General features: G+C 34.0%; 1 protein-coding gene across 5 annotated transcripts in view; it reads left to right on the top strand.

Annotated features, from left to right (window-relative positions):
* CNOT2 (CCR4-NOT transcription complex subunit 2) overlaps nucleotides 1–27,595 on the top strand; it is a 110,961-nt gene that overhangs the window by 71,161 nt on the left and 12,205 nt on the right. For 3 of the 5 annotated variants that reach the window (XM_024736975.1, XM_024736974.1, XM_024736977.1), the window contains 8 exons: nucleotides 5,929–5,995; nucleotides 16,838–16,985; nucleotides 17,735–17,917; nucleotides 20,177–20,256; nucleotides 22,902–23,027; nucleotides 24,795–24,919; nucleotides 25,935–26,055; nucleotides 26,148–26,304. In XM_024736975.1, coding sequence (XP_024592743.1) covers nucleotides 5,929–5,995; nucleotides 16,838–16,985; nucleotides 17,735–17,917; nucleotides 20,177–20,256; nucleotides 22,902–23,027; nucleotides 24,795–24,919; nucleotides 25,935–26,055; nucleotides 26,148–26,304 — 1,007 coding nt within the window. The remainder of the gene's footprint in view (nucleotides 1–5,928; nucleotides 5,996–16,837; nucleotides 16,986–17,734; nucleotides 17,918–20,176; nucleotides 20,257–22,901; nucleotides 23,028–24,794; nucleotides 24,920–25,934; nucleotides 26,056–26,147; nucleotides 26,305–27,595) is intronic. The other 2 variants (XM_024736976.1, XM_024736978.1) reach the window with 2 other exon arrangements.

Here is a 27,595-nt window from a genome sequence, read left to right as displayed (position 1 = left end):
TTCTATCACCATTATTGTTGTCATCCTCATGATTAGTGTTTAACTACATAGTCATCCTGGCTGACTCTCTGGCTCATTGAATTTGTTTCTGTCTCAGGACCTTGCGCTTAGTTTTTTCAGATCTTCACATGGTATTCTCTCTCACTACATCCAGGTATCTGTTAATCTATCTTACCCGAGAAGCCTTTCTGATCACTCTTTTCCTAAGTAGCTTGTATATACTATCAGTACTACTACTACTATATCCTAACTTCTTTCTTGCATTTTAACAGTTACAGCAACTATCTCTTCCTGAAGTATGTATTTATTAATTATTTATTCTCCTGTGTACTACACTAGAATTTACATTTAACAAAGGCAAGGACCTTGCCTCTCTAGTTTACTGCTGTGTTCTTAGAACTTATTATAAGGTGTAGGAGATAGTGGACTCTTACTGAGTCTTTTTGTTAGAGAAAGGGAAGGAAATGAATCGATGTTGAAAATAACAAAATTAATATTATTTGCAGATACAATTGTTTACCTAAAAAACTCAAAAATAACCTTTAAAACTTTTAATTTGAATGTATGTAAGTATGTCAAAATCTTATATGGCAACAATAACCTAATAGAGTTAAATGTAAATAAATCAGACTTTAAAGAAATTAGAATTAAATGTCAAACGATTTGAAGGCAGTGTTCTAAAATCTCTTAAATTCATTGCCATTTAAATAATCTTCAAACTCTGTATTTTAAAGATAAAAAGGGAGTTTTTATAAACTATTTATAAAGGGAGTTAAAATGATATACTTAAAAGATATAACAAATTTTGATACATCTACAAAAATAATTAGAAAATTTTTCATCCAGTAATAACAATCATAAAAAATCATAGTCAGAAAATACCATTTTATTCCTCTCATACTAGCAAAGAGGGTTTTTGTTGTTGTTGGTTGGTTTTTTGGTTTTTGTTTTTAAGCGGAAGAGTAGCCATTATCTGTGAGGGAACATTGAAGTAACTGCTGTGGAAGCATAATTAATACAAACTTTGTAGAAAACAGTTTAGCAATGCATATCAAGAGCCTTTAATATACCTTTAAATTTGTGCTTTGGCTCTAACGTAAGATTCACACAATATAATATAGAGATCTTCGTTGCCATACTTTCTTTAGTATGTTCTGAATGTTAAATGTTCTATAGGAATTAATTACATTGACTATTTCAACATATATTATACTTTCTGAAAATGTTATTTTTGAAAACTTAATGTTTTAATCAAAATTACTTGAAATATCTGGTAAACTCATAATTTGTTATTGATTTCTGATTCATAAGCTACCAGGTCCTATGACTTACTATTTTGTTTTTCTGCCTGCTTCCTCTCTTGTCCCTTTCTTCTTTTGGTCTTTTTAATATATTATCTTCTAATAGTCTTTCTTTTTGTTTACTAGATTGCATTCTGACTTCAGTGGTTTCTTATTTTATTAACCATACTGTTTTGGTTTTTTTTTTTAATTATTTATTTATTTATTTTTGGCTGTGTTTGGTCTTTGCTGCCACGCACGGCCTTTCTTTAGTTGCGGCGAGCGGGGGCTACTCTTCATTGTGGTGCATGGGCTTCTCATTGAGGTGGCTTCTCTTGTTGCAGAGCACGGGCTCTAGGTGAGCAGGCTCAGTAGTTATGGCTCACAGGCTTAGATGCTCCGCGCCACGTGGGATCTTCCCAGACAAGGCCTCGAACCCATGTCCCCTCCATTGGCAGGCAGATTCTTAACCTCTGTGCCACCAGGGAAGTCCCCTGTTTTTAATTTTTAAATGTTTTTCAGATTCTGTCTAGATTTAAAACTTTCTTTGTTTTTTTTTCTGTTTGTAGATATGATATAGTCAAAATCGTATTTCTTTGTTGTTTTCATCCTGGAATAAATAACAGAATGCTAGGAATTATATTATCACCACCTTTAAGTATATTGTACAATGAATTTTTAAGGAACACTTAAAAACTTACATATTTCATTTTTAAATTGCTTTTGTGGTCAGGGAATTTTTATTTAATAAAACTTTGTTGCATTTTGAAGTCATTTTTTATGTAGAAAATTATTTCTTGACCATACTGATTTTAATGTTTCTTGAAATAGGTTTTGTGATTGAAGGTACATTTTATTGGAGGGAATAATTGCGAGAGGTGATCACAATTGGGAACCATGAGGGGGATAGAATAATTAACACTTCTTTCCTGTAATGGATTGCTGGAAGGAGCCAGATTGTCCTATTATTAAGTTTTTCAAATATACATTTTGTAAAACAAAATAATTTTAGAGTTTTTTTGGTCATGGATTTCAGAATTATATCTAGTAACAGTGGAAATATTTTAGAAGTACAGTTTCTAACTTGTTGATTTCCTTGATATTCTGTATATTAAGCAAAAGGATAAAGGAGCTCTTTGTTGAGTCAGGAAAATAACTTGTATTACATTACTGTTTCTTCTAGTTGCTTTATTGTTGTTTGAATGAAGTGTTGTATTATAGACTGTTTGAGAAATGAGGAAGAATGTAGTTGTTATAACGGTTTTAGACTGGGAACACAGTAACCTGCTTATTGGTTTCAGCATTCTACTGATTGTGTGACATTTAATCTTTTTCTACTATTTTCCCCCTCTAAGAACACAAGTTCTACTCCTTATTTTATCTAGAATTCATTTGATAAACTTCTTTCTTTAGCTTCTTAAGCAAAAATGAATATAAAATTAGGGTACTATTCAATAAATTCCCCTAAGGCTGCCCCTCTGATTGCTATTGATGAGAGTCCTGCATTGGGAGGAAGATTAGATTACTAGCAGCAGCTGCTACCATTTATTGAACACTTAATATGTGTATATCTTATCTAATTTAATCTTCACTTCAACTCTATAAGGTAGGTAGTGTTATTTCCATCTTACAGGAAGGAAACAGAGGCTCGGCTCTCCCATAGGTAAGAGGCAGAATCAGGATTCAAACCTAGATTTTTTTTCTGACTCAAAGCCGGGCTCTTTCCACTTATGCTTATATTCCCTACTCTAATACATCTCTTGATCTAAAGTTCTATATTTTTCTAAGAAATTTACCTTTATACAGTTAACTTTCAGCAGGTAAAAACTTATATAAATTTTCTATCGTCTGTTAATTGTAGTTATTTCTGTGCCAGAGTACATTTCTTGTGTATTTTCTTTGCGCTTGTAAATAGCATTTCTACCCCATAATCCTTCATTGTATGTTAAATCCATTTTAAAATCCATTTTTAGCACTGATATATTTCATGAATCATGCTTTCAGAGTTTAAAAATATATACCACTAGGATTGATTTTATAAGAAATTATATATTTGCATTTTGACACATTTTGAAGCAGTCATTTTAACATTGGTTTGTATAGCTGATCAATGCTTATTTTACTTGGATGGTTTGAAGGTTATAAACCATTAAACAAACTGCTTTCATGTTTCTGTAAAGCATTGTTTACTAACCTTCATGTACTCACACATAGAGAGAATGATAATATTTAATATGTCATACTGGTAAATGGGTCACCCTGCTGCTCTTCGACTCAAATATTTGGCCCAGGAAGCCATTCCCCCTTTACCTTCATGTTGTATCATCTTCTCTACTTTATCTCCCAGTGCTGAGAGGAGTGATATGTTGGCATACCAGAACTCACTTGTGGATGTATAACCTTTGTGAGAAAGTAGACTATAAAATGTCTGTTCTTTGGAGTTATGTGCTCAATAAACATACACATTTCTGGGAAAAGTAAAATTTTTAGTGTCCATTCTAGAATGTTCACATTATGGATCATTCTAAGTCATGGATTCATGCTGGCCAGCATCTTTTATGTGAAGCCTTTGGAAACTATACTCCTTTACTTTTGTTTATAGCTTATAATGATAACAGAAAATCATGATTGTTAAGGGATTTTATTATAAACATTTTACTTTCTGTCACCAACTAAAGCTTCATTGTATGTTACATATGTTCTTTGATCTTGTTCTTGCAATTTAGAAATGAACCTTTAATGTGCTTAAAATATTTGCGGTTATGTGGTAATACTAACGATAATTGTACCTAACAAAATAACTTGGTCAGGCATAAAATGTGTATTCTTTCAGTTTAACTGTTTATATTGTATACCCTCCAGATTTCAGAAGGAATATTTATAAGGTTTGATGCTTTTTTAGAAAATTTGTTACTATATTTAAATACTGCTGTGTTTAGTAACTTAGCCCAACCCCAGAAGAGTCTGGTGTATGTCATTAGTTTAAAGCTACTGTTGTATTAAAAACTTCTGTGAATTTCAGAATAATTAAAACAATTTAGAATTTTGACATGAAAATAGCATGAAATGTGTATTGTATAAACCTCTACTGTTTAAATATTTTTCCCCCTGGCTTTCCTACTGCGGTCAATGTCAGCCCAGTTCTTCACTGGAAACCAGAGAGGCCTCTGATAGTTCCCTGTCTGGTGATTCTCCACCCATCTCTTTTCCCCTATATCTCAACCATTTCAATAGAACTTCATAGTCGCAGTTCTGCTGTTCTAGCTTAGTATCTTACCATTTCCATCCAGTTTTGCTGTTGGAATTATCTTCCCAAAGCACAGTTTGATCATGTCACTTCTTGGCTTAAAATTATTTTTTCTCTTTATCGCCATAGTTAGAGCTGGCTTTGCATAACATTTAAGAAGACCTTTTGCATCTGGTCCCATCACTCTCTTATTTCCCATTCTTCTATTCCCCAGTGTGCGCAGGGTAGGCCTTATCTCCCTTCCCTAATTACCCTTTGTTCGGTCACTGATGTTTCTTATTTTGTTTGTATTCTAATCGTGTCACTAACTTTTATCGCACTCACTGCATAGTCTCACACTGGAAGACCCCTCATCTGTACCCACATCAGATGTTACCATTCTACAAAGTATTCCTGTTACCTCACCCTTTTTTAGAAATATCTTCCTCCAGTGATACTTTATACTTCCTTAAGAGCACTTACCACACTGTGCCTTGGAACATAATTAGTTGTGTAATTCATTCTGTCCTTCCACTAGATTATAACCCTTTTGATGACGTAGCTCATCTTATTTAATTACGGTGTTTTGATGGTTGCTTAATACAAGACAGGGAATACACAGACATGCACTTACACGTACACATTTTCATTTACTCAGTTTAAGTATCTAGTTTTTTATAGCACTGCCACATGCAGTGCTAGTCTCTATGAAGAAGTAAAAAATGAATATAACATGGCTTCAAAGAATTTTTATTCTAGGAAAAAAAGATGATGCAAAAAATTGAAAGGCATTGTACACAAGTGCCATGAATGTACATGCAATGTACATTATATACCATGTCTATACATATTTGTAAGTATTTTGGGTTTGTCCTTTGGTATTGTATCACCTCTCCACGTACCTGGTTGTGTGTATGTTTGTTAGAGTTTTCTACCCATTTGATACACATTTCTATATAAAAATCAGTAACTATTACAAAATACAAAACTTTTTTATTTAGGTAATTTTATTTTCAACTTTAATAAACTGAATTTAGAATTTAGCTTAATATATTATTTAAGAATCAAGTAATTTTACTTAAATTTAGACTTTTTGAAGTACTGTCTTCATGTATTTGTTAGCCTAGTTTGCTTTTTTTTAAAGTGAGGTAATGATGCTGTCATAGTTTCATTTAGAGTAACTGGGGAAAAAAAACTTTGTAGCGATCAAAAATTAATTTTATTTGCATAGTTTGATGTCATGCAATCGTGATACGCTCTTAAGTAACATGGAATTTATTATGCAATGTTTTTGTTTTTCTGAAGATTGGGAAATATGGATTTGATTCTCACATATTATGATATGTTGTACAGATTTGTAAAGTGTCAGTGCAATGTTCTGTGTACTTTCTTTATGCTCTAATATAATTAATTTGTTTCTAGATGCTGGCATCACCATCTACATCAGGTCAGCTGTCTCAGTTTGGGGCAAGTTTATACGGGCAACAAAGTAAGAATTTTGTATTTATTCTGGGATACTTTATTTAAAGAAAAAAAAATACCTACCAAATAAAGAATACTGCTGCCCTTGTGGGTTTATTCTAGGGTTTAAAAGGAAAGGTATTTAATTTTCAGTTTTTCTTATTTTACTTAGCGAAAAACCTCATTATTTCAGACCTTTCTAATTCAAGATTATTTGGATACAGGGTAGATCAAAATTTATTTCTTCATCTTTTGTATGTGTATGTTCCTTTGCAGTATTTTTGAAGAAGATTTGCTAAACAAATTAAAAATAGACATTCTCTATGTTTTCAGTTGGAGGAAGTTAAAGGTTTTTTGACTGGTCAGTTAAGTAGGTTGTTTTGTTTGTGTTTTTTGGTCTTATTATTAATGTAAGCCCATTACCTAGCAGTTTGTGAAATGTTCTCTTTGTTTAGCAAATACTTCTTTTACTTTGGCTCAGTCTGGGTATACAATCTCTGTTTTTCACTAACAGTTCAAAGCTTTTTCCATATACAAGATTTTATTTCTTTTATGTGTTGTAATACTTTTATAGCTCTCAGCACAGTGCCTGGCGCATAGTAAGCGCTCAATAAATGTTAACTATCATTATGACATAATTCTTATAAAACTAAATTATAAAATTTTCCTTTTTTTAATTAATTTTCCAAACTTTTATATATTAATAAGATTTGTCATATATTTTAATGTCAGAGGCTGCTGATCTCTCATCTCTGTAGTGGGAGGGGAGTGCTAAAAGGGATGTAAATTCCCATCAAAGATTACAGAATAATAGGGTAACTGAAGCAGACAATCTGATGACCAAATAATTTAACCACCTTCAAATAAAAATCAGTTATGTGATTTGGAACTGTTTCCCAGTATAATAAAAGGCAAAGTTTTGATAGATATAAGAGTAGTTTGTCATACCACTTTACCCTTCAATTTTATTTTGAAATTTAGTAAGGGGAAGAAACTTATTTTGTTAGACAAATATAGTTTCCATCTATTTTTTTTCTCTCTACCTCTTGTGGCATTCTTTTTGCTATGAAACACAATTTTGTTAGTACAGAATTAGTAAGGAAAATTATTAATTACAGATACTAGCTTTCCTCTAGTTAAGTAGAAAACATTTTTAAGCCTTTTATTACACAAAAAAGATGTTGCTTATTTATCAGCAAATGTTCATTCTAGTTATTGAGGGAATATTATTAGCTAGCAGTTTGTTTCGTTTGGACTGTTTTTGTTTGAAGCCTACTACTTTCACCTTTCTGGTAACCCTTACGTTCGAAATATCTAGTTAAATTTTAAAGCTACCCTTTATTTCTATGCAAAGAACTTACATTCCTTTCTTTTTAAAGCCCACAATTTATCACAGCAGAAAGTAGATAGTGGAATAGAGAAAAGTTACATTTGAGAAGCCAAGGTTATTTAATGAAGGAGAATGGTAATTATTTTACAATATAATAACCTACAAATGTGAAGTTATAATTGGGCTAAGTTATAGAATGGATTAGGTTTGGAATATAGTTATTTCATTGGTAAGGTAGACATTTATTGACTTAATTTGTGTACATGATTGTGCTGATGGTTAAGGATATACAAAGATTAATAAATGAAGAAAGTTATTTTCATTAGGAAAAGTATTTTAAGGTACTTAGTAATTTAAAAAGAAGTTACATATGACAGATATTTCCTGTTGGAGTTTAGTGTAATAAATGGCTTTATTATTGTAGCATTGATGAACCAGCATTTTCAATTCATGGCTCACTCTTTTAACTGACATTGTAGGTATTAACTTATTTTAAAAAGTGAACCTTAGATCAACTGAAACTGAAATGTCTCAAGTCAGGGTACAATTATTCCTTTCTAGTGCACAGATCTAGAAGCTACAACTAGTAAAATAAAATAAAACAGAGCCTGAATTCCTAGTCACTGTCTGTTAGGATAGAACTGACAGGGCCAGATAAGTCTCTCAGCTGGTAAGTAGTTTGAACACACACCTCAGAGAGGAGAACACCAGCTACCATGTAGGACTTGAGGGTCAGGGCTTCGGTAGTATAAGTAAGTCAGAAAGATAAAACTTGAGGGGCTGACCTTATTTAATAAAGGATGGGGAGATAGAATAAGTAGGTGGGAATAGATTCATGATGTTATTCTTATGGCAGCTAACTTTAATTGTGCATTAGGCTTGACATTACAAAGTTCTTTTGCCCCCCAAGTGTATTGAGTACCACCATTAACTCTGTATTCAGATTGGCAAAGTTCAGTAGGAATTTGAGCCATTAAAATGGAGGTTTACTATCTGTTTTGTGTTCTTGATGATTAGAGAGATTAGAGGTGGAGAAGGAAGAGTGCCCTCTCCAAAACTGAGACTCACTGAGTTTAAAACAAGGGAAGGAATTCCTCTTGGAATGGATACCGAGCTGCTTAAAGCGACTTTTCGCCAGATTTGGGTGGAAGTGATTGTATAGTACACAAGGGTACCCAGAAAATGCTGGATTAGGAGCTTGTGTGATCATGGGTTCTAGTACAGTATACTTGTATCCAAATATGTAACTTTTCATCAAGGGTTTATGTGACTACTGTGCATCAAGTGGTAACTGTAGAAGCTGGTGAATGGAATCTTGTATTCAAGTTGCATGATATTCTCTACTTGTTCTCTACTTTTGCGTAAGATTTTAAGTACACTGTCTAGGTTTAAAGTCCCCTGGACTCCCTGAAGCTGTGTACTAGATGAGAATGAACAGGGAGCCAGGAATTAATTTCACTGGATAGTCAATGCATTGAAATTAAGTGGTAGTATCGTTGGTGTGACTTTTTCTTTCTTACCAACAGGATTTAGGGCCTTGGAGGATTTGAAAAAAAAGGGTTTTTTTTTTTTTTTTTTTTTTTTTTGGCGGTACACGGGCCTCTCACTGTTGTGGCCTCTCCCGCCGCGGAGCACAGGCCCGGGACACGCAGGCTCAGCGGCCATGGCCCACGGGCCCAGCCGCTCCGCAGCACGTGGGATCCTCCCAGACCGGGGCACGAACCCGTGTCCCCTGCATCGGCAGGCGGACTCTCAACCACTGCGCCACCACGGAAGCCCAAAGGAGTACTTCTTATATGCCTATAATCTAGCCACATAGGTTAGCTAGCTGTCTGAATGAATCCATTATATACATTTGTATCTGAATTCTCAGAGGACCCAGACCACTAGCTGGGAAAGGAAATAAACTTCTCTTTCTGGGATCCAGACTCCTGGCTTAAAAGCAGTGGCATAGACTTATGCTTTCAACAACATCCCTTTGGCCTCCTATTTTAAGAATACATATATGAAAGCTACTTGTTTTGTGGAGAACCAGAGCACAGGTGGAATGGTTCAGAAATAATGCTGTTGACAGTATAGTTAGGCATGTGACACATTTTGGTAGCTTTCAGGAAATAGGATCATTTAACAGATACTTGAATTAATAATGAATGCCCTGGGAGTTCTTGCTCTCTAGAAGCATTTTATAGTTGGGGAGGTAAAGACATATTTATATGCAGAGTGTTAAATACCATAGGTTAAAAGGTATCATGTTGAATGATACGGACAGACTTGCAGATTGGAGAGAAAAGCACAGTAAGCTACAGTGGTACGGGAAAGGTTCAAAAAGGAGGTAGGAATTGAGTTTAACAGATATTTTTGAGTGCCTACCATATATATTGCATCATGCTAGAGACTGCAGATGTGTTGTAGAAGAGAGCATTCTCTTTTATGCCATCTCTGTACAGTGTAGATACGCCTTCGGTGTTGCTGTGTTTATTTATTGCACATCTTCATTGCCTTTGTATCCTCAATACTCTGTACACGATAGGCACTCACTAAATGTTTGTTGAGTGCATGATGAACAAGATATGGTCCTTATATATAATCTAGTAGGAGAAATACACAAGTTATTTTTCCTACAAAATAGAGGAAGAAGTACAGAGTTTTCTGGGTACTTGAAAGGTAGGAGTAATCACATACCTTAAATGATCAGGACAGGATTTACAGATGAGATCATGTTTAACATTGTCCTTGAAGAGACTATGAGTAAGGTTGTTTTAGTAGTGGGAACAAAATCTGCAGCATGGGATAAATTTTTGAGTGGTTTGCTTTATCACGACAAGGGAAATCTATTAGGCTGTTACATTGGTTTCAGTCAAGAAGTACAAATCTTCACAATTTTATGGAATCTATCTCAAGATATTTGCTGCTTTTCAAGTTCAAGAACACAGCTATAACATACTCTTTTCCCCCAGAAAACACCTATTTATAGGTGAAAACCATTATTACTTCATTAGACTATCTCATTTTATCTTACCTTTAGGACCACCTGTTGATTTTCTTTCCATAGGCATGTTTCATCCCCCCACCCAACCCTCACTCCCCAAAAGCTAATATTTTCTGTCAGGTGCTATGTTAAGTACTTGATATAAATATAAACCCATATAATCTTCACAACAACCCGATTAAAGGTTAAGGGACTTGCCTAGGGAGTAAGTAGTAGAGCCAGGATTGCCTTACTTTGTAAGTTTTACTATGTGAACATGAGTTGAGAACAGCAGTTTCTTTGAAACCTAGATGCTACATATTACTTACTGAATGTCATGACCCTAGAAAGCAGTTTGCACACAGTAGAAACTGCATATGTTAAATCCACAGATTCCAAGAGTCTGCTGACTAAGGCATTATGATAGGATTTATTGTGTTATTTATCTAGTACCTGCCATGAGTGAAGAATTATTCCAGGATTGAAGAGTATGGCAAATAACAATGTTCCTGCTTTCATGGAGCTTATATTTTAATGAAGGAAGACAGAGAATAAGCATGCAAATAAATTTATTTACTTAGTAAATAAATAATATTCTGATAATAAGTACTATAAAAAATTGTCAGGTTAATGGATGAGTGGATGGGATCAATAGTTTTCGAGCAGACAAAGAAGCTGTCTCTGAGGCAGTAGTATTTGAATGGAAACCAGTCTGTTGAGAAGTGGAAGCCCTTGGAAAGATCTGGGGAAGAGCTTTTCAGGTACAAACAACAGCAAATACAAATGGTCTTACTCATGAGAATGTAAGAATGAACTTCATGTGTTAAAGGATGAATGAGAGGGCCAGTATAATGAACAAAGAAAGTGAAAGGTTAATGGGTAGCAGGTGTCAGGTCATGGAGTCTTGTAAAGATTTGGTAAAGCATTTGGATTTATTCTAAGTTTAATGGGAAGGATTTTAAGATACAGTTTCATTTTTAAAAGATCACCTTGCTGTGTAGAAAATGGACTGAGTGGAGGAGGGACAAGTGACAAGAAAAAGAGAAAGACAATTAGTGCAGTAGTCCAGGCAGGAAAGTAGGGTGGCTTTGGACTAGTGCTGGAGGTGTTGAGAAATGGTTAGATTTGGGATATTTTGGACATAGAGCTAATATGAGTTGGGGATGTGGGATATGAAAGCAAGAGGAGGGATCAAGGATGATCTCTAAGGTTAGAGACCTGCATTACTTTGTGAAAGGGTGCTGCTAATGTATCATGCAAACTTAGGTTAAGGAGGAGGAGTGCAAAGTATATGTAGGAGATTCACACAGCTGTTCTACAGATGGAGTGCCACCTGCTGTAAAGATCCAGCCAGATGTTTGGGACTCCCGGCTGGTTCTAACACAGCAGCAACCTCTCATAGTTGAGGATTTTGAAGCCAGGTTAGCTCCATCCAGGCTTGTCTCATACATCCTTACTACCCAGAAGGTAAGCCCACTCTTCCTCCAGGCATATTACTTGTCCTCATTTTCATATATCTTGCAGTTTTCTCAGACCAAACTGGTGTGACATCTTTATTCCCCTGACTCCTCATCACCACCACCAAATGCCTGGCTAGGTCTCTTTCATTATTCAGTTCATGTACAGTATTGTCTAGGAAACATGTTCTGATCCCAGATTCATTCTGCTTTCATGTCTGAGCGTTGCCCCACATATACACCAAGTACAGTGTACATGTACTGCATGTAAACACCTTGATCATAGCAGTTTGTTTTTTGGGTTTTTTTTTTGTTTTGTTTTCTTTTTTAAATAGTCTTGTATATCTCTGTAGAACAAGAGGAGGGAAAGTATTCTAGGTTGGGAGAAGGATATGAGTAAAGATACTGGGGCATATTTTGGGGAGGGGACTAGGGAAATTACAAAGAAGATTGTCAGTCAAGTATGTGGTATCTAAAAAGAGTTTGTATCGGGGTGAGTAAAGTATTAAAATTGATTAGAAGAGTATTATGTCAGTTATATCTCAATAAAGCTGGGAAAAATAAAGATTAGAAGAATCTTTTGGGTCTTGACAGAGCATATTAAAGACTACACTGTGATTGGATTTAATTTTAGAACAGTGATTCTCAACCCTGACTGCCCTTCTAGAAACACCTAAAGAGTTTAAAAAATCCCACTGCCCATGAATTTCCCAGACCCCGACTAAGTCACAGTTTCTGGGTGTGGGACCCAGATATTAAAGTTTCCCACGTGATGTGAAGGTTAGCAACTACTTCAAGAAGCGGAAAGTGTGATTGGTTGAAAAAAGGTATTGAAATGAGAGTCAAGAAATTGGATCATGGTTTTTTTTGTTTGTTTGTTTGTTTTTGTGTGTGTGGTTTTTTGCTTTGTATTTTTTGTTTTTTGGGTTTTTTTGCTGCATCAGCAGCATGCAGGATCTTAGTTCCCTGACCAGGGATCAATCCCATGCCCCCTGCAGTGGAAGCGCAGAGTCTTAACCACTGGACCACCAGGGAAGTCCCTGGATCATGGTTTTTATTCTTCATTTTTTGTGATCTTGGGCAAATCACTTAATGCCTGATGTTAGTTCATCTATAATTAAGTTGAAATGATCTTCATCTGTAACTTGGTTGGATGCTCTCTGGAGACTTTTCTGTCTCTAAAATACTTTGATTTTAATGAAGGAAATTGTATAATGAAGTAGTGTTACAGGGAAGATTAACCAGCTAGGTTCAGGACAAGTTGGAGGTAAGAAGACATGGGGACAGGTTGGAGGTAAGAAAATGGTTGCCCTTTATGTGTGGGCAAGACAGTGAGTTTAGGGAAGGTAGTTGCTTTGGGAATGGAATGGGGGATACTTTAAGCCCTCTTGCATCAATTAAAAATTGTCTCCCTTCTCCTTAAAAATTTCAGGAGACTTCATTTAAGTATTCAAGGATTTGGTTGCTGGTATTTTTTTTCTTATAGCTTGTATTATTATTAATATTGTTAATCTTTAGCAAAAGATTGAATAAAGCATGGCATATCATGCCATAACTATTTAAGGAATGTGCTGTTAATCAGTTTGTGCAGTGGAAGTAATTCATGGAAACGTTTCTTAGGTCATTCTTTTGGATTTCTGAAAAATGATCAATAAAGAATTCAGTTCATTCTTTGTTTAGCACCCTGCCAAATAGAAAATAGGAATCTACTTAGAATATGTTCATGTATTCCTTCTAATATGGTATTATCCTTTATTATCACTTTGTCAAATAGAAAGGAAGCTTTGCTTCAAAACTGTAACCTTTTAAACTGCCTTATAACTGTTTTTTTGATCATTCTTTTATTCCTTGTCTATAAAAAGGGGATAAATACCTTCTCTATAATATTTTATAAGGAGATGAAGTAGCATAGTGCTTCACATATTTCTTAGGTGCTTTGATAAAATTTAATTCTGCTGCCCTTCCAGTGCACAAGCTCAGGCATACATATTTATGTTTTTCTACTTGTAGTTATTTCGTGTCATTTTTTTTTAAGCTAATTTTTTTATTCCCCCTCTTCCCCCTTTCAGCTTACATGTCTTCTTCTTGGTATAACATTTTAGATAATTTTCTATCATGTTTCTAATTATACTAGTAAAAGTAAAATTTTCCCTCCCTTGACCGTACCCAGTTGTAATAGTTTGACTCAAGCAACTCAAATTTAATGACCATGTATTTTTGTTTCCTAGAAATAAATCTTTCTCTGTTCCTACTCAGTGGTATTAATTCTATATGTTTTAAAGGAATTCAGTTTTTAAATTAAATTTAAAATAACTAAATTATGAAGTATTCAAGGGTTGATGATCCAGTTTGAAATTGATGCATTCCTCTCTTCTCTTTTGATCTTTTTTTTTCCTACCCACCAGGTTCAATAAAATGCAACTCAGAGCTTTTGAATTTATTAGCTGTTTTTATGAAATCAAGTGTTTTTTAAAGGAAAAATAAAAGTAAATGCTAATCTTTGAGTTCTTTATTTCATATTGTCTTCCTCTACTCTCCTTACTATAAATTAAGTGTGCCAATCCTTAATTGACTAAATGTTGCCTTACGCATTCTTGTTTCCTTCTCCAAAAATTTTTTTGCTGATGTTCAGATAATCTCCAGTCTCTAAAATATTTCTGAAGTTATATATTTTCATAATACAGCATAGAATAATAAGTATATGAAGGGTTGAAGTAAACAAATCTCATGAGTCTTTAGAAGGGCTTATTGAAGAGCCAAAGGGTGCAATTTTTTGGAACATGTATGGTTTATAATGTTGAAGGTGTAGAGAGTGAATGGGAAGGCAAAGTAAATGTGGAGGAAAAGAAAACTTGACAGGTATAGAGAAGAAGAGAAAGAAAATGGAGGGAAGAGATAAGAGATGTTGGTTTAGAAAAAGTTTGAGGTAAACATATTCAGAAAAAGAAAGCAAGAGAAAAAAAAGAATAGATAAAAGGTGTTACAAGTCAGTAGGTACTCACAAGGGTGCTCATTTAGTGTTTTATTGGGCTCCCATAGGGCTGCCATTAAGAACACTAGGAGTCTTGGTTCTTTGTGTCACCTTGGAGAAGTCAGTTAACTTATCTGAGGCTCAGGCATCTGTAAAATGTGAACATTGGATTAGGTTTCTTGGTTGTCAGTAACTGTGAGAAACATTCCTATGGGAAATTTGCAGCTATAGCTGACTTTAGAACAGCATATTTAGGGAAAAGGATGTAAGCTCCCTGAGGGTAGGAGCTTTTTCTATCTTATTCACTGTTGTATCCCCAGCAGCTAACACAGTGCTTGATGCATGGTAGGCACACAATAAATGTTTGTTGAGTAAGTGATGTGAAAAGTGTCATGTTGGTGGTTCATTACGGGAGCATCTAGAGGGCCTAGAGGAAAACTAGTGTGCTTGAGAAAAGGAAAAGACTGGTATCTTCTGAAGAAATCTTACATAGGCTGGTTTTTAATCTCTTGTTCTTCCTTATCTTGTCCCAAATTCAGAGAAGGTGGCTGTAGCTAGCGCTATACTCGTGGTCACAAAACTTGTAGTGACCAGACATACATATAATGACTAAACCAACATATGATCTAGATCAATTCCTTTTGTGTGACTTAAAGAAATGCAGAACCAAGCTCAGGTCTTCATGGTATATGAGTACACATAGACTATAACAGCTATATTGAGTTGGATTTATTGGCTTTGTTCAGTTGAGAAGCAGTTAGGCTGCAAGCTGAGTACTGAAGCTGGCAGATTCCAGTGAAATCTTTGTGATTCACTGGTATCCCTAGGTTACAAAGCGTTACTGTTACAAACAGGTTACTGTTATGCAAAAAGATAAATTTGCAGAGATATTTTAAGGAAAATATTCAGAACATAATATATATATTCCAATTTTTGGAAGTCATAGTTTCAGAATATTCAGGTCTTTGAAATTCTTGGGCCTAAAACTAGACCAAAAAGTAGGGAGGGAGTAACTTTAAATCCCTATCGCTAAAAGTCCTCTACTTATTCACTAACTCTCATTCTATCTTACCACTTTTATTTAACCTCCAGTTCAGAATGTTTGGTTGACTGATGTGCCATTCCACAGCAGACTAGTAACAGAAGGCACCAAAATGTGTGAGTAAGGAAGATGGAGGCAAGGAGGCATATTGACATCCATAGGCAGGTGTGATGACAAAATAAGTGATAGCTGAACAAACTTGCTTTGAGGGATAAAAGGGGGAAAAAACATCCAGAACATTAAATATCCACAATAATTATTCTGAATCATTAACAAAATAATAATTTATATTTCATATTAACACAAGGCAGGAAACAATAAGTTTATCCCAGATGGTTAATTTTTCTTTTTAATGTTTTGTTTCTGAATAGTAAATTCCTCAGTAGGTTTTGAAAAATACACATATTGGAACACATCCATTCCCGCATCTGGCCCCAGAAATACTAGACAAATAAAGGTCATTCATTGTACTTTGAAATCTTTTAAAATGTTATATATTCTTGTCTCTTATAGCTATATCAGGTTGAGTTTTTAACAGTTGCTGACATTTTATGTTGGGTTTGTAAAAAATTGTAATGTTGAGAAGTATGTATGTGTAAATAGTAATAAAGAGACTTCTTCTTAAATGCATTTGAAAAGGATCATATAAAAATTAAAGCTCCTTCAGCAAAGTGGGGATTAAATGTCTGCGTACCTCAGTTATGATTTAAAACATAAAAACACACAAGATTGCAAATTTCTTAAAGGCATATTTGTACAAAATGTTTTTATTCTGAAACATAAGTCATCTAATTTGTTATAGTCATTGGTAGACAGTTTATTGTAAAATAGAAATATGCAAAGAAGATAGAAATATGAAAGCAAAGAAGAAATATGAAAGAATAATGGAAGCAATATGAAAATTCATAATATTAAATTTCAGACATACATTTTTGTTAAAATCAGAGTCCATTTGGAGTGAAATGAATATTTCCATTTAAAATTTGCATATTATATTAACGTTAGGTCAGTTTTTAATGTTTTAAATTACCAACTCCAGAAGATGGATAACAATTTCATTCCTGATGGCAATGAATTTCCTTCTTCTGAATTTTTTTAATAGGTGCACTAGGCCTTCCAATGAGGGGGATGAGCAACAATACCCCTCAGTTAAATCGCAGCTTATCACAAGGCACTCAGTTACCGAGCCACGTCACGCCAACAACAGGGGTACCAACAATGTCACTTCACACGCCTCCATCTCCAAGCAGGTATTTATTGATGGACCAGAATTTTTCTCAAAATGTATCTTTGTAGATTAAGCAAGCTTTTTAGTTTTTTAATAAGGTAACTAATTATTTGATTTTCTGGTTCAGTGCCTTTCACTGAGGAAAAGAAAGTTGATACCCTGTGCTCATTTTATTTCATTGCAAATTGATAAGTATAGTGTAAGATGCTTTTATCTTGCAGCTAGGGTATTGGTTATTAGCTGGGATGGGTATCAAGGATTAATCACCACCTGGGGGGCTTTTTTCAAAAGCATGCTCTCCTCCTCAAAGGAGGACGTGCAATTTCAGATCACTCCTCAGATAATTCTGTTTATTGCTCCCTCACCACACATCCATTGCTCTAGTGAGAATAAAACAAAACAGATTTACAAAAATGGTGCATATTAGTTTGAAGAAGCTAGAATGACATACATTTGGAATGAAATTATTCTGAATATATATGTGAAATGCATTTGTATTTTATGTCATAGTCACACCAATAGTTCTCTCATCTTCGATATCACCATATATTCTTCTGTGATTTGCCCTTTCTTGTTGGTTTGTTTACTTTGGCTTTTCAAAGAGCTTTTTTTCTTTTCAAATGACCAGACAAAAGAGTTAAATGAATAAAAATTAGCAATGCAATTTGAAAGTATATTTGAGATTCTAGGATTAGGCCAATTGATTATTTACAGAGAATTTTAATGAGTGATTGTAGAGAGCTTATTTAGTATAATGGACTTCTTTTTCAGGGGTATTTTGCCTATGAATCCTAGGAATATGATGAACCACTCCCAGGTTGGTCAGGGCATTGGAATTCCTAGCAGGACAAATAGCATGAGCAGTTCAGGGTTAGGTAGCCCCAACAGAAGCTCGCCAAGCATAATATGTATGCCAAAGCAGCAGCCTTCTCGACAGCCTTTTACTGTGAACAGGTAAGATGTTTATTGATACTGTGTATTAATTGTTCTTTCTGGGTATTTTCAAATTTGCCTTTTCATATTCAACGTTCTGTTCTTGAGTCTTGGCTTCTGTTTCATAAGTGTGTTTCATCATATATTTTGACCAAAGCTTCTCTTTCTGTTACATATCACAACTTTAACCTCCCAAACTAAAGACATGTTCTTTTGAAAATCAGTTTGCTTTTTTGTTACTGTTGTTAGAAAAGGATTGTTCTTAGGCTGCCAACCGGCAAATTTTTGTTATGTCCTTCCTCTATTAAATGAGGCTGGTCACTTGTGTGGTAAGAACTTCATACCTATGAATAGGACTGGAGACATATTTGACTATTACTGCCTTGCTTCATTTATGCTTTGGTTAAGTTGCTTTTCAACTGAATTTCAGTTTTGTTCTTTGGAGACTTAATGACAGACTTTTTGAAGACTACATCTGTAGTATTTGAAAATAGTGTCATGTCCTGGGATTTAAAAAGATGAATTTGCGCTTTTCACTCCTTTTTGCACTGGTCATTGCATATACTGCTATGCAAATAATAGTTAACAATATGAAAAACAGTTACCCATTTTGTTAGGATTTTAAAGTTATTCAGGTAATTTATATGAGAGTTATGTCTACAATAGGGCTTTCTTTACTGTAAAAAAAAAAAAGCATTTTAGTTTAATTGTTCATTTTTTTTAATGGGGAATATGGGGAGAAAGGATGTTGCTATCATCAGAGCCATTTAATTCACTTTCTTTTATCTAATACTCGTAAATTCTGAATTAAAATAGGTTATTAGCACATTTCCTTTTAAATCTTCATCCCATAACCTCCAATTCTTACTTTTATTTAGACTTATGAGTACTTCTTTTATAATTTGCTCTTTTAATTTTTACAGAAGTTATTTTTGTAAAGGGTTATCAAAATTCTCATCTCCTTGACGTTTCCTAATGATATAATACTTCTTGGGCTTTAACACATCTTTCTGCATTCTTGTAGTATCATTCATTGAATGTATGTTTAAATTTTTTGCCTTTCCATATTTTTTCACATTCTAGTTTTTAAAAAATACTTTGCTTATAAATTGTCAATGAAGTATGGGTCTCTAAAGCCCTGCTTATTATTATTGATAAGTTGTATGTATTATGGAATGTTTTCATCTCTTACTACTTATTCAGTGTTTGAGGATACCTATATCATCAGCAGTTCTAACATGCTATTAAACAGAAGTTTCTGTTGACTTTTCTGCTCTTCTCTAGAGTGTTTCACCAACTGCATTATTTTATTAAAATATTGTTTGGCCATAGTTAGTTTTATAAATCTAGGCAAAAAATTAAAAACCCAGTCATCTTCAAATAGTTTAACCTTACTCATAACAGTAATACACTGTCTTTTATCAGATTATTTGATGTGAAAGTTGCATACTTTCATTTTAGAATTTGCATTAACGATTCTTGTTGACATGCTTAATTACTCTGGCCCTTGCTTTAAATTCAGCCTTATTTTTTGTTTGTTTGTTTTCCCATGTTTAGGCTTGTGCAAAAAAGGGAAGCTGTGGTAACTATTTACCAAGTACCTTACTTTAGAATTAAGAGCACTATGGAGAGATTTTTATTTTTAAGTAGCTAAAAGATAAACTAGATGATGTGTTTTAGAACACTGAATTCAGTTAAAGAAAAGCACCATTTAATTCACGTCAGCTGAACATTTACTGAGTGCCTTTTGTAGCCTCCTGAATGCTAAGGGCAGGAGATGCAAAGAAGTATATGACATGAACCCTGTCCATGAGGAGTTTATGTTCTAGTTGGGAAAGACAGACTGTATGAAAGATCTTTTATGAAAAGTAATAATAGCACATTTTACCAGTAGTGGAAGAAAAACAGGTATTCAGGAACAGTAGTCTTAAACTAATTTGCCTATTTTTGAGGTTTATTACTTCTTCCATTATATCCAGTAAGTTGGTCTCCAAGTATACAAAACTATACCCTTAATCTCTATTTTCCTCAAGGCGTATATAAATTCTTTGCTTTTTGTTTTTTAATTCATCTGTTTAAGATGTTTTGGTTCTCAGTTGTTCATGAAAGGACTTTAGGGAAGCTTTAAGTAACAATAAAGATTCAACTCAAAAAAAAATTAGTATTTGTTTTTAAACATGTTGTTTTATATGAGGAGATCAAAAGTAAACACTTTTGTTTTTCTTCATCTGAAAGTTAGTGTTCTTACTGTATATCTAAAATTATTTTCTATGTACCCAGTATGTCTGGATTTGGAATGAACAGGAATCAGGCATTTGGAATGAATAACTCCTTATCAAGTAACATTTTTAATGGAACAGGTAAGCTTATTCTGGAGCCAGTACCCTATAAAAATACGATAGATCTTGAAATATAAAGCAATTCAACATACTAGTCAAAATATTAAAGGAATTTTTGTGTTACGATGATAGAACTTAATATAGGGAGAATTTGACAGGAAATAGGATTTAATTCAGTGAACAGTTGAAAGATAGTTAAATATATTTTTTTCACTTGGCATGTTAATAGCACAGTGTTATAACATCAGATTTATTTCCTTAACATCTGGAGAAAGCGTAAACATTTACTTAGTCTGTACTTGTGCCTCAGAATCTTTTTTGCTTCAAGAGCTTTTCCTATCTCAGTCCTGTCACTACAGTCTAAACTAGGTTGAGTGGTATGGCATTCTGGCTATAGAGACCCAGATTGAAGAAACCTTTAAAATTATATGGAGCACTTACAATTTTTTCTTAATAGTTTTAATAATACTAATTTTGGCATTTAACTCTTACAAATTTTTAATCTAGTTTTATGTGTAAAATTCAGAATTTAATTACATGGAAAACCAATTCTGATTTTGACAGTAAAGAATTCTTGCAGTCTGTTGGTTTATTTCTTTTATCAGCTGCTTCAGACAGAAGAGAACAGGAGGCTTTGTTGCTATTCTGCTTCAGGTTTCACCTTCTTCCACCCTTGCCTCCAAACCCTTTCCTGAGAAAGGAAATAAAGGATGTTTTATGGTCATAGGAGCAAAGATGAATATGATTGTTGAGAGAGAAATACACGTGAAGGAAGTGGAAGGTGAAAGAATGATCAATGAAATGGGGCATACGTGAAAGCACGAGAAGATTTAGTAATTGAAATGACATTTCTGGCTATCGGCTTTTAATTTTTCAGTGTTATTGTATGTATAGTAGCATAGATTGACCAAGTGAGACTTTAAAATGTCAAATTTTAGCATTTAAAGTTTTGCGTTCTAATGGGAAATACCCTATTTCATTGTTCCTCAAATGCAGATTTTTTTCATATTTTAATATCTCTGAAATTAGGCTGCATATCATAGTTTAATTAGCGAGGTTTTTTCCCCCTAAATGAACCATAAAGTAACAGTGTGTCTCACAGTGCCATCTTATATTCTGAATTATGGTTTATACACTTCTGTAAATTTTAGAATTATTTTTAAGTCATTTTTAACTAAGTATATTTTACACTAGGAAAATTGTTTCCAAGTCTTAACCCTAAAAATAAAAATTTGTGAGTTAATACTATTTTTAGGTTAAAATTATTCTCAAATAACATATGGTAGTTTTAAACTCCATCTTAGAGGACCTGAAGAAGTGTGTTAAAAGTTAATACTTATTGAAAGTTTTTAGTTAATTTGTAATCAAGTAATTCAAGAGATTGCTTTTTAAATTAAAGCACTATATAAATTGTTAATGTCTATTGTTGCCCTTTTATATAGTAATACCTTTTTAAAATTCAGAATTCATGAACTGCAATTTCTTTAAAAACAATGGGTATGAATGATTTTATCTTTTACCCTTCATAAATTTAAATTGTCACCTGACTTGGAATGTAACTATTTCCTATCAACAAAGTAATCTTGAGTTAATAGTTTCTTTCTGAGATTCTTCTAATTATGAAACTTAGAGAAAAATTAACTGGAAAAGGGGGCAAAATAAATTGAAAATGGTTATAATAAACTAGATGAAACAGATTAAAGAAAAAGTATAGTGCAGGGTAAAGCTAAGCTAGAAAATAAGTTCTTCAAAAATTAAGAGTATAAGATTGTAAGAATAATAGAATAATAAATGTTGAGAAGAGATCAAGGTGACGATTAAAATAGACAAAGTAGAAACGTTGGGTTAAATTTATTTTTTAAAAGGAAAGAAACTGATTTTTTAAAATTCAAAATGAACAAAAATAAATTTTATTCATTCCTTATATATTTATTGAGCGCCTACTGTGTAATAGGTAATATAAACTTCTGGGCTTTGTATCATATTCTCATACAATTCACTCACTAGACATGGGAACCCTACATTGACCTACGCTCTCCACCCTACTTTATACCCTCAGCTGCAAAACACACGTGCACGCACACGTGCGCGTGCACACGCACACACATTTCACACACTCACGTGCATACACATTTGTGTATGGGACTAATAGGCCACAGGAAAAAAGAAGTCCTTAGGGCTTCTGCTTCCATTGCCTGTGCCTCAAATATGATTCAGGCTATCTGCAGGAGGCAGTGTCATTATCACACCTATGTTATGAATGAAGCTCCAAGCATTCCAGATACAACCTCTGCTTTTGGATACAATGAAAGAGTAGTTTTATCGCAACAGTCTCCCCTCTTGCTAACTAACAACGTATAACTTGAGTACCATCTTTCACAGGGGAAATAGTGTATCACCTTACTCCTTATTCTCTGTTAAGTCTCTAGGATTTGGGATTTTTATTATGCTAATAAGTACATATTGCTTTGCTGTATTGTTCATAAAATTCTTTCACATGAAGTCAATCCACAAATATTTATTGTACATTTACATATGCCAAGTACAGTGCTGTACATTGTTTAGGAAGAAGGCACTGTTATTTCAAACTTTATTATAGTTGGTCTTTAATAACCTCTTTAAAATGTTTGTAGAATCAGTAACTAGTGTTTTTTCTTATTATTTAGATGGAAGTGAAAATGTAACAGGATTGGACCTTTCAGATTTTCCAGCATTAGCAGACCGAAATAGAAGGGAAGGAAGTGGTAACCCAACTCCATTAATAAACCCCTTGGCTGGAAGAGCTCCTTATGGTAATTAATTAAGCTTTTTAATTATGGCCAGTGAAAACTTTCTGTTGCACGCACGTACACATATATATGTGTACGTATATGCATGTGTGTGTACACACATGTATTTATGTGTTTTCTAATCAGAGTAGTGTAATGTTGTCAGAGTTGATAAATGCAAAGTGCTTTTTTCTCCCAGGATACCATGATAGCAAAGTTAAATGGGAAAACTTAATTTGTGTAGAAATCCCAAAAGGAAGTCTTCATTGGTATTCAGAAGTTATTTTCTTCTGGCATTTCTGCCTTAATTCACCTTAATAATGATTCTATGGTCTGCCTCTTCTCAATTCATCACACATTTTTTAAAAGAATACATTCCCACATTCCTAATGATTAATAATGACTAACCATATATTAACAATTTTTTCTAAGCCAGTTTCTCAACCTCCACACTACTGACATTTGAGTAGGTAGTTTCTTGTAAATGAGGGGCTGTCCTGTGCATTGTAGAATATTTAGCAACATCCCTGGCCTCTGCCTACTCGCTGCCAGTAGCACCACCCACCCACCCCCGCATTGTGACAACCACAGATCTCTCCAGATTTTGACAAATGTCTCATGGGGAAAAAAATTACCTCCTGTTGAGAACTGCCGTGGGTCATGTATAGTTTATGTAGACTCTTGGTCACCATTAATACCCTTTTTCACTGTCTTTAATAAATAAGAGAGTTGGCTAATAGATGCTAAATGAACTAGACATGAAAATTATATAACAGGAATATAACCATATTCTTTTTATCCTTTGCACATACTTGTTTGCTTTTGGTAGAATCAGATACAGACCAGTAGCAGAAACAATGAACTTAGAGGGATCATTTCATCACTTTTCTAAGATAACCATTTTTCCCATTTTCAACCAAGAGGGATTTCTGTGACTTTCAAAATATGAATACAAATAACAACATGTGAAGAAGGGAAAAATTTATTATTATACACATTAAGAGTTTCCTAATTAGCCTTCCCCCCCAGAAAAAAACAAAAATGATCTGCCCTGGAAGTTGAGTACCTAGCTACTTGATTCTCAGTTCAGACTCTAATGTTTTTAACCTTTCCTCATAGGTCCATTTTTTCATCCCTTTAATCATTCCCGTTGCTCTCCTTGGACCATCTCTAGTTTCTCCATATCGTTCTTGAATTGTGGAGCCCCAAACTGGATATTGTTCTCCAATAAGGGCCTGACTAATGCCAAGTATAGTGGGAGGATTACTTCCCAGTTCTTGCATGTTTTACATCTATTACATGGAGTCCAAGAAAATCTGAAATAATATGGAGTTGTTTTATAATTGATTGCAATTTGCTCACTCTGTAAGTCACTTTCAAGTAGAATACTGACATGTTCTTTAAAATTTATTTTGTTCATTTGTATTTGACAATTAACTGGCATTTATAATAACTAGTCAAATATTTAAAGCAAGTTTTTAAACCAAAAATTTTCATAATTATTACCAATATCAAATTATGTTTTTTCAGCATCTGTATATGACATTAGATTAGAATTATAAGATTACCACTTATTTCCCTTGTATTATTTTGTATATTTAGCTATTAATCAGTATATAAGAATTTAGTTATTCATTGTTACCCAGAACACCAGTTTTTTGAAGTGTGCTTTCATAGCGTAATTTAAAAATCCTTTTGGTATATTATTGTGAGAAAAGTTAACTTTTTATAATTTGTAGCAAAATATCATAAATATCAATTGCAATTCTCTGGATTATTTTCATTACATAGTTGGAATGGTAACAAAACCAGCAAATGAGCAATCCCAGGACTTCTCAATACACAACGAAGATTTTCCCGCGTTACCTGGTTCCAGTTATAAAGATCCAACATCAAGTAATGATGACAGTAAATCTGTAAGTAACTGAGAATTATGTATGTGAGTTATATAGTTTTTTCCCTTCAGATTTCTGTTATATTAACAGTTTTGTACACTATATTAAGGACTTATTAAGTACTATTATGAAATTGTTTATCTTGAATATCTGTAATAACCTAACTTCTGAAGAATGTGGAAAACCTTTATAACTTAGAAGATAGCCTATTTTTTTCCCTATTTCATATAGGTTTGCAAATTTCTGTTGAACTTCTCAGAGTTAATTTAGACTTTTATTGTAGTCCCTGTCAGCTGGATCCCATGAAGTTTGATATTATAGCCTTCTAAGGAGCTGTGTTTTTCTTGAGTAAGTTTTCTCCTTGAAGAATCTTTATACACATTTTTATTCCTGTGTTGATTCAGCCAACCCAGCTTCCTCTTTCTGACTTAACGAGTGTGTTTATTTCTTCCACATTTCACTGAAAATAGCTTTTTGTGTGTGTGATGGGAGTTGTATATTGTTAAAATAATTGATAAAAGAAGATTATTGGGTAAGAATTAAAATAAATATGAATTTTAAAAGTTCATAATTAAAATTTAAAAAATAAAAAGTTCGTATTTTCTAACTTGGAGGTTTTTATGGTGATGTTTTAGGTAATGTACTATATTTAGTTTGTCTTCTAAATATACTTCTAAAATATACTTGTAAAAATACTAATAAAGTATTGAGGAGTGTAACTCAAGAGTTAACCCAAAATGAAAAGTTCTGAGATAGAGAGGCTTTTTTTGTCTGTGACTGAAGATCTGAGATAAATCAGAATATTTTCCATATATTTCTTGTCCTTTAAGTACTCAAATATGTACAATACAGGATTTATTTGTATACCATGGCACAGTTGTGGAAACAAAAAATTTCATGTAGAACTTGAAAAACAGGTAATAATTTACTACCAACTTAAATATAATAAAAAATGAATAGAAAAGTACTAGTATATGAACTTGAAATTTTTATACATAACAAATTTTAATGTCACATTTAATTTTTTTCATGTTAGAATTTGAATACATCTGGCAAGACAACTTCAAGTACAGATGGACCCAAATTCCCTGGAGATAAAAGTTCAACAACACAAAATAATAACCAGCAGAAAAAAGGGATCCAGGTGTTACCTGATGGTGGGACTCTATAAAATATATCAAAGATATTATAGAATTCATTTTTTAACTTTTTCCTCAAAGATAAAAATGACTGTGTTTTTCTTATCCAGGTCGGGTTACTAACATTCCCCAAGGGATGGTGACAGACCAGTTTGGAATGATTGGCCTGTTAACATTTATCAGGGCAGCAGAGACAGACCCAGGAATGGTACATCTTGCATTAGGAAGTGACTTAACAACATTAGGCCTCAATCTGAACTCTCCTGAGTAAGTTTCTTTCTTTTCTCCCTACATTTGTGTATAGTACCTCCCTGCAGTTTTTAATTTCATGTCTGCAAATTATATCACCTGCTGCCACTCATTGTTGCTGGTATTTGCTGACTCTTTGGGTCATTCCCTCTTATATTAGTTCCTGGATCACTCTCACTTTATAGTAATATTCCTCTTATAATTTAGCAGTTTCAATATACACATATATGGTCTTTCCTAAATCCTGAAATCCTAGCTTCTTGAATTTCTCTCCTCCAAAAATCGTACCCTTCATCATACCTCAGCTGCTCACTTCTTTAGTCATCCCTTTGACTTCGTCATTTTTGGTGACCTCAGTTTCTCTGTAAGATTGTACTGCTATGCCACTTCCTGTTTTCCATTTCTCTCCCTCTTCTACGGGCTCCTGTAATCATTAGATTCCATTGGGACCTTCATCCCACTGATTCTTGTACCTTTTTACTGTTCCTCAACATCCCTGTCTCTCTTCCCCTTAGATGAATTCACTTCCTTCTTCTCCAGTTAAATTCTGTGGTCAGTCATGATTGCTTGTTTACATATACCCCTGACTGCTTTGCCCCTCTCTTGCTTTGTCATACTTGCATGGCAAAAACTACAACCCTGGTTATATCTGCCTGTTCCACTCTTGACCTGTGCTACTAAGCCTGGCTAGAGAAAAATACACAACTTCACTGCCTGGTCTCACTTCAGATTCATGGCCAGGAACCTCAAGAATGAGCCCTTAATTCTGCCAGCCATAATCAAGCTGGCATGCCTACTCCATTCATTCTTTTGTTCTCTTTTGCAACTGTTCTACACTTGCCTCTTCAAACCTCTAATACCTTTTCCCCTGTGCTTAGTGTCAGATGGTGACCTTGCTTTTTATTTCTACTTTACTAAGAACGAAGGAAGCAATCAGAAGAGTGTCAGTGTAGTCCTGCCACGAAATCAGTCACCTACAACCATCTGCACCTACCTTACTCTTGTCTTCCACCCTGTTACCATAGCTGATCCATGCTTTCTACCTAAAACCTTTGAAAACTCAAAGATATGGATCTAACAATTTTTTGCACTTTGTTGCATCATTTCCATCAGCATACAAATATGCTGTTACTTCTTCCATGTTAACAGATGCCTTCTCTTGATCCAGCTTATTCTATAAGTTATTGCCCCCCCACACCCCAATTTCTTTATTCTCCTTTGGAGCAAAACTCCTCAGGAGAGCCATCTTTGTATCTCCTATTCAGTGCTACATTATTTCTCACTTATTTTTTTTTTTTTTTTTTTTTTT

This window comes from Neophocaena asiaeorientalis, unplaced genomic scaffold (genome assembly GCF_003031525.2).
Source record: "Neophocaena asiaeorientalis asiaeorientalis breed wild unplaced genomic scaffold, Neophocaena_asiaeorientalis_V1.1 scaffold134, whole genome shotgun sequence".
Taxonomy (NCBI): domain Eukaryota; kingdom Metazoa; phylum Chordata; class Mammalia; order Artiodactyla; family Phocoenidae; genus Neophocaena; species Neophocaena asiaeorientalis.
Note: the sequence above shows the minus strand (reverse complement) of the source record. Positions and strands in the feature narration are given on the sequence as shown.